The following is a 13,895-nucleotide window of genomic DNA, read 5'->3' on the forward strand; positions in this document are numbered from 1 at the left end:
TTTCCCTTTCCACTACCTGCTCTAATCACCACCGACATATTCTATGATCCACGCAACACAGCTCAAATCATCCATGCCCCAACATTAATCCACGGCACCAAGCTCTCCTTCGTTCCTCTCTCGCTTCCCCTTTACCGCTCTTATTTCTCTCCCCTTCCCCCGCCTAACCCGAAATCTTTTGGAAACTAACATGTTTCGTCTCCAACCCAGGAATAGGCGGCAACATCTTCTTCCTCAGAGGCGCCATACTGCGGGCATAGTTCTCTGTTTCATCGGCCTTGCGATGCGCCTCCATACTGTTCCAGCCAACAGCCAGGAGGTGCGCGAAAGCTTGCCCACTCGGACTATTCTCGTGCGGCAGCTTACTCGGCCGGTCGACATGCCCCATCGACCATGAGCGTGGCCCCATTGACTGTGGTAGCTGCTCGACCATCGCGATGCGGAAGCTGATCAAGTCCGCGTCGATCTGCTTTATTCCTGACACTTCGAGATCACTCGGAAATGACAGCGTGCACAGCTCAGTCACGGGGTTTTTGGTTAGTGTTTCTGTGGCAGAGAGTGGTGGGCTGAAGGTGACGCGCAGTGATGACGGTGGCTGGGGATTGTCGGGTGCCAGGAACTCGTTGATGAGTTGAATGTCTATTGTGCTGCGAGGGTCGGTCCAGTCTGTTGGTTTGGTTAAGCCGTAGGCCGGAGGTTGTAGGTTTATAGGGGCGTGGGTATGTATATTGTAGTTTGAGGATTGTTTCAGGGATGCTAAACTCACCTACAACCCAGACGATGGTGTCTTTGTCTTCGAATGTGTATCCCCAGGATGAGCGCGCATGACCGTTTTGGTGTTTGGTCGCCTGGAAGATCCTCATCAGACCCTTGCCTTCTATGCTGGACGGGTCTTCAGGCTTGACGGAAGGTTTGACGCGGAAGAAGACGACCTGGCTAACGATTGGAGACATGTTGGGATGGTGTTTTTCCCGACGAATCGTGTAGATGGGAGAGACAGGCCTAGAGTATCAAAATACAGATGGCTGATGTCACGAGCACATGATGTCACTTGCATCGAATCCCAATTAGGAAACTACCCTGGTGCCTTTTCCTTCCTTCCTATCTTGTGCAGTTGGTATCTACCTTGGAAGTACATATGTAGGTGCTTCTCTATGGTCTCCTCTTCTCTCTTCCTTTCTCTTCTCTTCCCTACTCTGCTCTACTCTGCTCCCCTCGACACCATGCAATCATACACACTAATTTCCCGGTTATCCATTCCATTCCAAGATAAAAGCAATCGACTGTTCTTATTCGCTGCTTTCTCAATCTACGTCGTAAACCTTAGCTTCACACTTCCCCTTATGAAATGGATATGCTTCTGGCAACATGTGGTTTGCCTCATGCTGGTACATTTCACAGCCCTCGCATTCTTGATCGTGCGGCTTCTTGTCTTATCCCAAAAGGAAACCGTGGCTCATATCATACATGTGTATTATCATTGGTTGCGGGCACTGGTGAACTCTCGAATCCAACCATTTTCACATCGCTGTCACCTTGCCTAAGCATCTCTTCCGAATGAATCTGGCTCCTCGGTGAAATCGAACCATCGCCTTGGAACTGCTTGGTTGCCCACCTGAAGTGGGGGGGTAATCCGAATTAAATGTGGACTGCTATTCATTGTCGCAACATGATTTAGGGTAAGAAGATGCAGAGGATGTCTTTTATGATATCCGATATCTGATCTCTGCTTCTTTGACACTCCAGATTCTTCCATGTTGCGGTACTTGACTAATTTATCTGGTATAGTTATCTTAGATTTGAGATTCAGTTGCCTTTCTATCAAATGGCAGTTCATGACTTATGGTGGCGGCTTAACTTCGTCGAGCTACTTGAATCGCAGCTGTGGCATTCGATCCATATGAATCTCATGGGCCAGAACTTACGCTACTTGTGGAACATGATATTTTTCCCTGGACATCTTGTTCATTTTTTCTTTAACTGCTCTATTAATCTGCCAGATATCCCCAGAAGATCACATTGACTGCAAACTTCATGCATCTCCCCCTAGTTCCATACTCTCGATCCCGGCAGAACACATATTGTTTTCCTCGTCAACTAAAAGAAAATCACACTCCGGTCAAGATGAACCCTATGTGCGATGATTTCTCCGAGCCACCAGAGTGCTAAAGTCTTAGCCTGGGCCGTGACTGCATCATTGTGGTTCTCATCTCTATGAAATCCACCTACTGGTAGCGATAGACATAAGTATCTATAGTGATGCTGTGCGTAAGCGGAAATATTGGCATCATAGCTTTGAATCTGTTGAACTGCGAACTCCATCAGCTGTTCGTCACTATTGGTAAGCTTCATTGCTTTCGGAATTTCTATAGTAACCCAAAGAGCTATATCATCTTTAGGGTCCACCAGACGCTCGAAGCCCCATCATGAAAGGACAACTATCAGTCGCGCGTCCTGCCATTTTGCTGGTGGTAGATATGATATGTTTAAGGGAAATAGGATTTGTTGCAAAGCTATTTGGAGGAATGCTGGTGGTGAATATGAAGAGACAGACTCGAGGGCTTCGGGGTTTTATATGAGTTCTGCGCCGTAGGCTAGAACAAGGACGTTTGTTTGGTCATTAGTACAATGGCCTTGATTGAAACCCCTTGAAACCACTTTCGTTCCTTGATCGCTTTTCTTACTGCTTTCCTAACTATGTCATTGACCGAATTTCGTTCTTGCCAAGCGTGAGGGATGCATCTCAAGATACAGAGCCGGTCAAGTCTGACTTATATGTCGGAAAGACGAAAGCAGGTTCCACATGCGAATCCTGCACTTAACAACTAGCCCTTGGCAGGAGCTAAGCTGACGCAAATAACTGTATGTAGATAATAGGGTTTGAATTTGATAGTTAATTTAGCCACTCACTGTGGCGCTGAAAAAAGATCCGCTACATACGTATCTGCATGCCATGACTCCCTGGTCCAATTAAGACCGTCTACCAAATACCAATTCACGCTGAAAGCAAATTCCCCCAAATATAGGATCCGAATCTTTAGGGAAAACACAAATAAAAGCGAAGCAGGAAAAAAAGAAACGAATCTACCAGTCGACGCTGCGCACCTTTGCCTGCTTGTCCTCGAAGGCCTTCTTCAAGTTGGCATTCAAGCGCTGGCGACGCGACCTGTTGGCCTTATATTGGATGGCATCTTCTTGCGGGAGGGCAGGCTCACCAGCACCCTCCACGCTGCGGAGACGGCTCTGTCTCACAGAGCCATTGATGCTGGCCCGGAAGTTGAGACCGCGTGAAACGGAATCGGGGGTGTGATAGGCGCTACCGTCAATCGAGCCTCGCGACCCAGGAGTCATGGGTATACGGCCAGCGGCGTTCTTGCGGGGAGTAGAGAATGGGGAGCCTTCACGGCTTGGAGGCCCTGTGGAGACAATGTCCACGCCGAGCTTGCGCATCTGTGCCTCGAGAACATCGATGTCTGTGCTCTTTCCCTCGGCCATGCTCATCATTGTAGCAATAGTCTTGGTGACAGCCTCGACGGTTGGTCGGTTTCTGCCTCCGCCATTCGCTTGCGGAATATCGGCGATTTTGGCACGCAGGAGAGAGACTGCCTGTTCGAGAGCGGTAATCTCGACCTGGATATTCGTGAATGTGGTGCGCAGATCATGTTGGAGCGCACCTTGCTCAGCGGAAAGTGGTGCTTCGAGAATAGCGCCGATGTCAGTGTGTGCGTCAAGAGTCTTGCGAATGCTTGCGAACTGGCCTCGCAAGGTGACAATCTGCTTTGTGAGCAGGTCACGGCATGCATCGAGCTTTTCATCCACCCCCTGCACCCGCTGGTTGTCCAATGATCGCGAAATTGAAGCAATCAACTCTTCAAATCTCTCAATGTCCTTGAAGGCCATCTTGGTGTCGAGAATGTCAGCGGGCTGGTCGCCGTTCATGACGATCACCCACTCATCAATATCAGAGAGTTTCTTGGGCTGTTGGTACAGAAGGAATCCCGCCATTGACCTAGCATTTATACCCAAGGTATCTACCATAGAGTTGATGTCACGATAGAGCCGTTCTACCTGTCCGGCAATACCTGGCTTTGGAGTGTCGCCCATGTAGTTTTGGTGGGGCAAGAATGGGTCCAGGGTATCAACAGGCTCAACGGGCTGAGCCAGTTCATCACGAAGTCTGTCGTCCTCGTCATCGTCTGACAAAGATAAAACATCATCTTCCTGGATTTGAGCTGCTGCGTGTGCGCGTGCTTGTTTCTCTTGCTCCTCCCGCTCCTCACGAGCAACATCGCTGGCTTTTCTCAAGTGGCCGCTACGCTGGGCGATATGGGTAAGAGATGCCTTACGCGAGTGCAATGCGCCTGTGGACCCCTTACGGCTGTGTGATTTCTCGGAGAATAGCACATTCTTCTTCCCTCCGACCCGAACCGGACTCGGTGACCGATAGGGCTCATGATTACCTTTGGCGATAGGGACCGGGGGAGGGAGCAGTGCCTGCTTAGGGATCTCCCCAAATAGCTGCTGGGGAAGGCGGCCTTTGTCGTTCACATTGCGAGCAGGACTGTCGAAGAATCCTCCGGTGGAGCTTTGCTCGGAAGCTGCATCAAACGAGCTCTGAGCTGACTGCTTGGATTTGGCGATTAATGCTTCGTCATGTGTAATTTCTTCGCCACTATCACTGAAGTCTGACCCGGCTGCGGCCTCAGAATCTGCATCGGAGATACCCGATTCATCGGATTCATCAGGGATTGGAACTGCCCCTTCGGAAGGTTTGGTCTTTGGCTTTGCGGTGAAGTCAGGAGGCAGGGGTGCGTCCTCCGGAACAGCCGCAGCCTCAACCTTTTTAGACTTTGTTAGGAAGTCTGGAGAAAGGGGGGCGTCGTCGATCTTGGGGGCAGGTTTCTTCTGATTGAGGAAATCGGGTGGTAGAGGGGCGTCCTCTTCAGGTTTTGGTGAAGCCTTCTTCGCCTTAGTGAAATCGGGAGGAAGCGGAACATCCTCGGCGGAGCACTTCGACACATTGGAAGAAGCAGAAGTATCTCCAGCGGCATAACTAGCCCGGCTGGTAGGATCTGGTGGCAATGGTGCCTCTACATCGAGACGTGATGTGTTAGGCCAATTCTTCTTGGGTGTCTCCGTCTTATCAGACAGTGCTGACAATGGGCTGGTCACGCGGTTTTGGTCAGCACTACTGCCAAACATCGAGAATGCCGACTTAGTGTTCTCGGCCGAAGGCGTTGTCTTTGAACTGAACGTTGATGTAGGAGTCTGTGAAGCAGGTTTGCTTGCCCCGCCGAAAATTGAAAATGTCTCCTTATTCACAGGCTCGATATCTTCAGTGTCATCCATTGATTCACTCGGCGATGAGCTTCCCTTGCGGGGCGTTGACACCATCTCATCAAAGGAGCCACCAAATGAGAACGCACCGGAAGAAGATTTGTCTGCATTTGGCCCATCATTGGCAGCCGAACCATCGCCCTTGAAGGCAGATTTGAGCTCAAAGCCACCTTGTGCGGCGCCAAACGGATTCTTGACTTCATTGGACGCTTGAGGCGGGAATGAGGTCTGGGTTTGAGACTTGGTTCCAAAGGGCGAGGCAGAAGAGGCGTTTGCGAAGGGCGACCCTTTTGACTGTGTGGCCGCGAACGGTGATCCACCTGGCTGCTTCGCTGCGAATGGTGACTCCCCCGGCTTTGCTGTTGCAAAGCCACTGAAGCCGCCTCCACCGGAGAAGGCGCTGAAGCCAGCACCGCCAGATGCTACACCTTTGGCACCGAATGGGTTTGCCGGGGAGGTAGACTGTCCAGATCCTATAGCCCCGAATCCAGATTTCCCGAACTGTGGCTGTCCAGGGGTACTAGGAGTGCCGAATGATGCGCCCGGCTGAGAGGGGGTCCCAAAAGCGGGAGCAAGGGCCGGGGACGATGGCTTTCCAAAGGCCGGACTAGGGCTTCCACCAAGCCGGGACGGACTACCAAATGCTGGAGCACTTTGTTTTCCAAAAGCAGTTGCACCCATGGTTGAAGCTCCCAAGGTAGATGGGCTACCAAAGACGGAAGCTCCGGCCGGCTTTCCGAAAGCCGGTTGGCCAAATGCCGATGAACCTCCGAACGATGACTGGCCAAATGCAGGTTGCTGTGCCGGGGTTGGAGCTATAGCCTGTGGCTGAGAGGGAGCTTGGGTTGCCTGACCAGACGAGATCAACCCCGAATATGGGATATTTTGGCGAATGGAATCAGCGTAAACGAACCACCAAGATGAAAGGATACCATCATTATTTAGAAGAAGAACCCCAGGAAGGGGCGTCGAGCTCTCCAAGATATCAGAACCTGGAAGCGGTGCAATGACATTTTCCGTGGCTGACAAGTTTTGTGCCAGGCCGATGACGGATGTCTCATCTCCAGAGTCCTTCAACGGCACACTAGCACGTTTGGTGTCGTCGCTTACTTCTGTGGTCATGAACTGACCAACATGAAGTTTGGTTCGCTCATCGTTGGCCAGAGGCTGATCAGATCGCGTAATGAGCCCGAGATCAGTTGACGCAGTTGACGCGACAATCAAGACATCTCTCAAGTGAGGCTTGTACTCTCTAATTCTGGTGATAAATTGGAATGCAGGACCACGTTTCAGCATAAAGCCCATAGTCGAGCAGACTTCTGGCAATTTCTGGATGAGGAACGGTGCCTGCTTGCGGCGGGTTATGATGTAGTATGAAGAAGCTGGGTTCATTCCCATATCATCCTCTGAAACATTTGGTGTGTATGTCACAAAGAAAACATCGTTCTCAAGCCATGCGATTGATGAAACTGTATAATCGTAAGCAAAAACACATATTTGGTTCTGGCAATCATTCGAAACTTACTGTGGCAGTCTCCCTCCAGGTCAGATGGCCGAGGAATTTCAGCCTTCTTCGTTCCATCTGGGGTCATCTGGTATCCAGTGCCATCGGCCAATCCAGCAACAAGCTGTTTTCCTTTGTTGCTCCATGAAGCACAGCTGACACCATCCTTGAGAACCGGGCCATTGGGTCCAGGAACTAGGCTCCCAGCCTTGAGATCGGCAATAAGAAGCTCGCCATTAACGGTGACCAGCGCGACAAGTGTCGAGGAAGGCTCGGGGTTTGGTGCCAGTGCTCGTAGCGACACGCCATTCGTAGGAATTGAAATCGCTGGCTGCGCATTTCCTTGTGTGAGGGTGTTTGTGTCGAAAACCGAGATTGTAGAGCCATTCTCCGTGGCGAGAATCAAGCCATCGTCGCCCGGTGTGAATGCCACATGAGTGGGACGAGAAGGAAGGGGAATTGTGGCGATAGGCTGGAATGGCTTCGTCTTCTCCATATCTTCTCCAGCTGGCGCCTCGATGGACTTTCTGACAACATCAGTGGTACTTATTACCAGCGCATCTGGGCCAGCGCCAACAACGAGGCCTTTGGTGTGTGCGACAGCCAGAAGTGAGGAAGTAGGAGCAGGAAGCGCGTTGTCGGGCCATGCCGTTGGAAGGAAGCGGATATTTGCGTCCCCGGAGACTCCTTTGAAACCGACTTCCTATAGCTACGTTAGACAGGATGGCGGTGAGTTAGAACTGCGGCGGGCTGGACATACATCGGTAAAAACATCGGGAAGCTCTGAACCAAGCTCCGCAGAGGCGCTTCCCCCAGCAGGGTTGGACGCACCGAAGTTGAAAGCCATTCTGAGATTTTCGGAATTGAATGTCGCAGAAGGAGAACGTGTGCTTTCGCTTAGAGGAGAGTTATGTCTGAAAGCATTAGGTGAGGGTGATTTGGGAGGTGTGGAAAGTGAGCGTCGACGGTGGGACTTAGGACTCCGGGAGAAGAGGCTGAGAGTATGCGCGAAAATCTTGAGCTTGTGTGGCTTCCGGGAGTTGACAAGACAGACAGAGAGTAAAAATGGATGCAATGGGTATCGCCGACGCGCGAAATGTTGGAGAGAGCGAAGTCACAAGAGACTACATAAAGAAGCATTGAATTCGAAAATGATGGTCCGGCAAAAACACCTTGTTTATGCCTGATAATTTAGGCTCCAATTTAGGCTGCGGGAGCTTCGTCACTCCAGACAGCTCACTTCCTCTTCACCATCTCTAGCTTGCTACCTCATTCGTCCATCCATCCTTCTCGATCTCCCCTCATATTCGAATTTCGCTCTCTTTTCTTCCTATACCCATTCTCTATCCTGATAATCAGCTCAGCTGGTCGCGAACACCAGCGTTCTCACGATGCCGGGCTTCGACTTCACAAACTACAACCGCAATGCGGCGCTTCACGCCAGGGGTGTTCCCCTTCCCAAGGCCACGAGTACCGGTACAACAATTGTGGGCTGTATCTATGATAAGGGTGTTGTGGTACGGTCCCAAGAGATGCAAGGAAATTCAAAAGAGCTGTGACCCAGGAGCTGACTCGAATCGCCATAATAGATTGCAGCAGATACCCGAGCTACCAGCGGTCCTATAGTAGCAGACAAGGTAAAATACACCGATGAGATTATATGCATTTTTCCTTCTAGAGGGTCTAACATCCTTTGTCTCTAGAACTGCGAGAAGCTTCACTACATCGCGCCGAAGATCTGGTGTGCTGGAGCCGGTACCGCTGCCGATACCGAATTCACCACTGCGCTCATCAGCTCCAACGTCGAACTGCACTCGCTATCTACGGGCCGCGACCCCCGTGTGATCACCTGTATGACGATGCTTAAGCAGCACCTCTTCCGGTACCAGGGCCACATCGGAGCGTACCTGGTTGTTGCAGGCGTGGACCCAACCGGCACGGGACTGTACACTGTGCACGCACATGGATCGACAGACAAGCTGCCGTATGTGACGATGGGATCCGGATCGCTGGCTGCGATGTCGGTGTTTGAGTCGACCTGGCAACCAGACCTGGACCGACAGGGCGCCATCGACATCTGCGCCGAGGCAATCAAGGCTGGTATCTTCAACGATCTGGGCTCTGGTAGCAATGTCGACGTGTGTGTGATCGAGAAGGACCAGCCCACCCAGCTGCTCCGCAACTACATGAAGCCCAACGAGCGCCCCCAGAAGGAGCGCAACTACCGCTTCCCCCGCGGTACCACTGCTTATTTGGACCAGAGGATTATCAGCAAGGAAGATATGAAAAAATATGTCACGATCGAAACGCTGTCGGGTGATGATAACCTTGCTACTGGGGACAGCATGGAAGTTGATACTTAGATTTTCTTGGAGATGCACTGACTAGTGGTCTTCTTGGATTGATTTAATGCACGCATGGGTTTCTTATCTCACTATGTTTTCTGTATGACTGTACTTCGGCAAAGATCGCGGGCTTACTGTTGTGGAGTTTACTACAAGGTTTCAAGCAGTTATGGCCGGACAGGAAATCGGAGTTTTCAGAAACTTGATGTGGCTTTCATGTAAATTGTATGCTCATCTCAGCACCCTCCCTCTAGGCAAGGTATGTATTATATTGAAGCAGGGGTATCGTATCGCTCTATTTTATAAAATTCCCTTGTGTAGACATCAATTCACACAACACATCTACCGCCAGTCAAGCCTCGATTCACCAATCTGAGGCAAAGCAGTGAGCTCTTCAACAACCTCAGAGCTTTCAAACTTGCCGACAATCCAAAGAATGTACTCATACTGAGTAGCCGAGATACGGCGACCGTCACGTCGGTACCGGACAACACCAGCATGATACATGGCCCGCACGAACTCCGGATCCACGGGCCCGCCGTGTCTGCGAAGATATCCGTAAAGCCAGTGAACCATATGGAAAGACTGGGACGGAGTCAAGTGCTTGCAGCAGGAGAGAGCAACCGCCAGCTGGTTTATTAGGTCGACCGCTGCATGGGGATCGGGGCATCGGCTGTTTCGCGGGCCTGGGTGATATCGCACGAGGACTTTCTCGTCGGGGTGGGGGATAGGCTGCCAAGCTTTGTGGAGGCTAATCTTAAATGGGGTGTTGTTGTTGAGGAGTCTGAGGATGGGCCATATGCTCTTTGAGTCTCCTGATCGAACAACACTAAGGAGCTCTTCAACTGTGGCCGGGCTGGTGAGGTCGATGCAGTGGAACATTTGGTCGAATGTGCTGTGGAAAAGACCTTGTATTCCCTTATATATGGATGGGTTTTTCCACACTTCTGCTAGAGAGAGCTGGCAGGTCTCCAAACGTTCAAGGGTTTTGCGGGTGGTTTTGGTAATGGAATTTTTGCCCTTTTTGTTGAGGGCTAGGATCAGAAGGCTATTGTATGGGAGATCGAGGTCATGAATTTCCCGCATAAAGTCCGGAAAGAATATTCCGCTGGTACCTTGTATCACCGTTTCGTATAGATTTAGCAATGAGCAGATTGGTTGATCTGCTGCTCTTGAACTTTTGCTGTACATGGGCCCAATGGATCGACCAAGCGTTCGTAGAAGCCAGAGTCGCAAAATTATCTGACGTTGGGTTGAATGGCTCAGAGGGGCATGCTTGATCTGTGTTTGGACACACGGGAGAGGGAAATCGAACCAGACCTGTGACTTTGCAACAGTCGAAATGACTTCGGCATTCGAGAGGCAATCCCGCCATCTTTCAAGCAATTGGTTTCTGGAGTCCCTGTCTGCTGAAGACGATGCCAATGACTCGGTTACACGAATCACACAGTCCGCCGCGCTGTTAACATCAAGCTGGCTGAAGATCTTGTCTGGAAATGGCAAGCTTGTCTCCGAATCGACTTCCATAGATTCCAACCAAGCTTGAACCAAAGCAGAAGGCCACTGGCTGCGGCTCTCTGCATCATGGGTTTCGATGATGAGTTCCTCGGCAAAACGAAAGCTGCGAGTACGCAAGAGCACTTCAAGCCAAGCATCAACAATGTTTCTGTCCAGATCGTGGTATCCGAGGATGTTACAGCACCCAATGGCTTTCCACATCGCCCGGTAGTGCTTCAACAAAGCTTTATGGTCCCACGATCCCAGAGTCTTGTTTCGCTCGACGATAATATTGGGTAAAGCAGTAATAATCAAACAGATCTCATCGGTTGAAATCAACCCCAACTCTAAAGCCCGATTTATCGCATTCAAAACAGCGGTCCGTTTGCCGCGTTTCGTTTTTGTTCGCACAAAGATTTCGACAGCTGCAGCATAATTTCCCGATCCCCGGGTATTCAGGAACGGATCATCCAAGAACGCAATTGCTTCTGTAAGATCTGGGTCTGAACGAGCAAGTAACCGCTCGAATATCTGCCGGCTGTATCGCGGCTCCTGGTGGAGGTCAATCCTCAACCGACGAGTGAAATCCCTTGCATCTTCAATGCCCCAATTCTTCCCATCCAAGAATGCCTCCAGCATCTGCTCGCGTGTAACTTGATCTGCATTGGCAATGTACGACGGAGGGCCATGAGTAGAATGGGGTCCAGGCGCTGGGTTCTGGTCGGAGAAAGAGAAAGGTAGTTCAGGAGGACCCAAAGAATGATCTGCGAGGCCTTCAAATAAAGATTAGCGGATACTCAAAAGACTTTGCGTGTCTTGGCCACATACTCTGGGTTTCGAATGGCGCTCTCTGCCACGGATGGTCGGTCCATTTCATGTGCTCCCTCCCATTGCGGCCAAACAGGCAGGCGATATCTTCAGCCGGTCCTCCCCCTATGCTCGCCAGAGCGGTGTTCCTTCGCTTTGCAAGGCGTCTCCGTGCTTCCAATGGCCCGGGAACACAGCTCCCATGGCGCCGTTGACCGTTGGCGAAGCGACGAAACGTGGCTGCGAGTAGGTCATCGCTGATCCAGGGATGCTCAAGTGTTGGAGTAGGTGGCGGCTTTAGAGCATGCCGGTAGACATGTCTGCCGAAAGACATGTGGTTGGCTAGGACATGTGCAAGCCGATTGCTGTCTTGGGCTTGTCGCGAGCACTCGGGATCAACTTTCGCACGGCAGCTTTCCGATTCTTGGCGTGATGACTAATCACAGCTCGCTCCAGATAACGGGCCAATCTTTGGGCTTCCATTATCACCTACATGTGTATCATATTTTGGTTTGTAGCATTTAATTTAGCTGTTATTTTCTTGTTCTACAAATTTTCTTGTTTTGTTTACTCTGGGTTTTATATCATCTTATGGCCCATTGATCTTTCGAAGCCAGATTGATTAGACCACCTCAGATGTATATCAAATGTTCGCTTAACTAAATCTGTAGGTATGGAAATGGATTTATATAGAAGACAAAAAGAAATAAATTGCAATCATGAAAACAACGCCAATGTAATGCATGCAAAATTTTGCCCACCAATGGTATCTCGGAGAGGAACGGTGTGATAAACCGTAGGACAGTCATAACAAGAAAGCGGAGATAACATGAACTCATGAAGCAGGTATACCTTCATTGGGAAGGGGCTTCCGCCCTGTCACCACATAAAAGTCCATATAAGCGTGGACACTTCGGTCCTGTATACTCTTCCTCACATCAACGAGGAAGACTTCAATTTCGGGTTTCGACCACCCAAGGGCAAGAAAGGGCTTATATGACCACCCGGACAAAGCATCAAGCCAATTGTTCTTACTCCAAAAGCCGATTTTCCTTAGCTTCTCATCCTCCGGCCAGGTATTTGTCGGGATTTTGAAGGTCTGTTGTTCAACGTCGACGAATCCTATATCCTTCATCCACTGTGCAATCCGGTGGGCGATTCGAAATTGTCTTGGTGGGTCGGAATCACGGCTCGATCGTATATTAAGGTCTACCCAATCATGCATGGCGTATGCGCTGTATCCCCCGTCTTGGTTTTCGGGAGGCATGGTCTCATCGTCGCATTTTGGTTTCGGGTCGAGCTCGTGACATTCCATGTATGCCCCCGGTTTGAGGTGTTTGAATGACTGTCGTAGTACATGTTTGAATGATGGCATTGCCCCAGTCAAGTGGCCGGTATGGATGAAATCAAAATAATCTTGGTTCCATATCCACTCTTCTTCGGTTGCATCATCAATCAGGAAATGGACGTTTGGTGGAACCTCTGTTGGCTGCACTGGGGACAGATCCGTCCCTACGATTTCGGCGTTTGGAAACAAGGCCGCTGCGAGTAGACAATTTAAGATGGTGAGACAAAACATTGGGGCTGGGATGGGTGATCATACACATCTCTATTGGCCATATTCCTGAGCCAGTACCAATATCAAGGATCTTCTTTGGGTCTTGGAGGGGAACTTGGAATAGCTTCCCGTCCATCGCCATTTTGAACATGTGATGTTGCATATCCAGGCGATCAATCTCCTGCTCATCATTGGGATATATATAAGCTAAACATTGAATTAGCCATGTTGTGCGAGACCTGACAGAGCCGGGACTAAACATACCTCCCTCGTGGTACCTGTGATAGGTTCTTCCATTCTCGACAGGATAATCGATTACACTGTCAGTCAATGACTGCGTATCCCTGTTATGATATGGTCAGTCACGCCAGCCTTTTGGTAAAGCAATAAGACTTGAGAAGACGGAGGTAGTAGTACCAGTAGTCATCATGAGGTGCCTACATGATTTCACGTTAGCAAGAAAATCGATAGTTAAAATTCCAGAGTATCAATAACGATAGAGCATTGACACGTTCTATAAGAGAACTAAACTCACCGGACGTCTAGCACCCATGGTCACCTCGCTCTCATCCAGCGAGATCAATAGTGGTAGGTTTGAGGGCGCTCTGGGGGATGGACAGCAGGTAAGCTATTCCTCGGTGAAGTGGAATCAAGAATTAATCTCGCGATATTTCAATCCACGTCCCAGTATGAATACGGGAAGACTCAGACTGATGCAAATCCAGACATGATTGAAAGGGAAGGAGGGGAGGAAAAGGAGCCCGACAGCTTGGGTTAAGTTATAATCTGGCAGGGCGGGAGGACAATCCCGACAACTATAACTTATAAGATCGACATTTGAAATATT

At 50.1% G+C, this 13,895-nt stretch overlaps 4 protein-coding genes across 4 annotated transcripts; 1 reads left to right on the forward strand and 3 right to left on the reverse strand.

Annotated features, from left to right (window-relative positions):
- Positions 1–163: 163 nt before the first annotated feature.
- On the reverse strand, positions 164–953 carry N7518_004743 (uncharacterized protein; the record flags this gene model as incomplete). The annotated part of the gene is made up of 2 exons (XM_057185670.1): positions 164–666; positions 767–953. 2 exons carry the CDS (start codon positions 951–953, stop codon positions 164–166), a joined length of 690 nt encoding a protein of 229 aa, XP_057042440.1.
- A 2,131-nt stretch (positions 954–3,084) lies between these two features.
- On the reverse strand, positions 3,085–7,688 carry N7518_004744 (FG-nucleoporin NUP159; the record flags this gene model as incomplete). The annotated part of the gene is made up of 3 exons (XM_057185671.1): positions 3,085–6,806; positions 6,863–7,544; positions 7,602–7,688. 3 exons carry the CDS (start codon positions 7,686–7,688, stop codon positions 3,085–3,087), a joined length of 4,491 nt encoding a protein of 1,496 aa, XP_057042441.1.
- Positions 7,689–8,191: 503 nt separating this feature from the next.
- On the forward strand, positions 8,192–9,273 carry pup1 (proteasome core particle subunit beta 2). Its single transcript, XM_057185672.1, has 3 exons — positions 8,192–8,358; positions 8,431–8,478; positions 8,545–9,273. The coding sequence occupies exons 1-3, from the start codon at positions 8,233–8,235 to the stop codon at positions 9,202–9,204; spliced, it is 834 nt and encodes a 277-aa protein (XP_057042442.1). The 5' UTR covers positions 8,192–8,232; the 3' UTR covers positions 9,205–9,273.
- A 255-nt stretch (positions 9,274–9,528) lies between these two features.
- Positions 9,529–13,601, reverse strand: N7518_004746 (class I SAM-dependent methyltransferase; the record flags this gene model as incomplete). Its single annotated transcript, XM_057185673.1, has 7 exons — positions 9,529–11,456; positions 11,512–11,889; positions 12,343–13,032; positions 13,094–13,255; positions 13,313–13,392; positions 13,466–13,485; positions 13,584–13,601. The coding sequence occupies 7 exons, from the start codon at positions 13,599–13,601 to the stop codon at positions 9,529–9,531; spliced, it is 3,276 nt and encodes a 1,091-aa protein (XP_057042443.1).
- Positions 13,602–13,895: the final 294 nt, after the last annotated feature.

This window comes from Penicillium psychrosexuale (assembly GCF_028828465.1).
Source record: "Penicillium psychrosexuale strain IBT 29551 chromosome Unknown utg000003l, whole genome shotgun sequence".
In the NCBI taxonomy this organism is placed as follows: domain Eukaryota; kingdom Fungi; phylum Ascomycota; class Eurotiomycetes; order Eurotiales; family Aspergillaceae; genus Penicillium; species Penicillium psychrosexuale.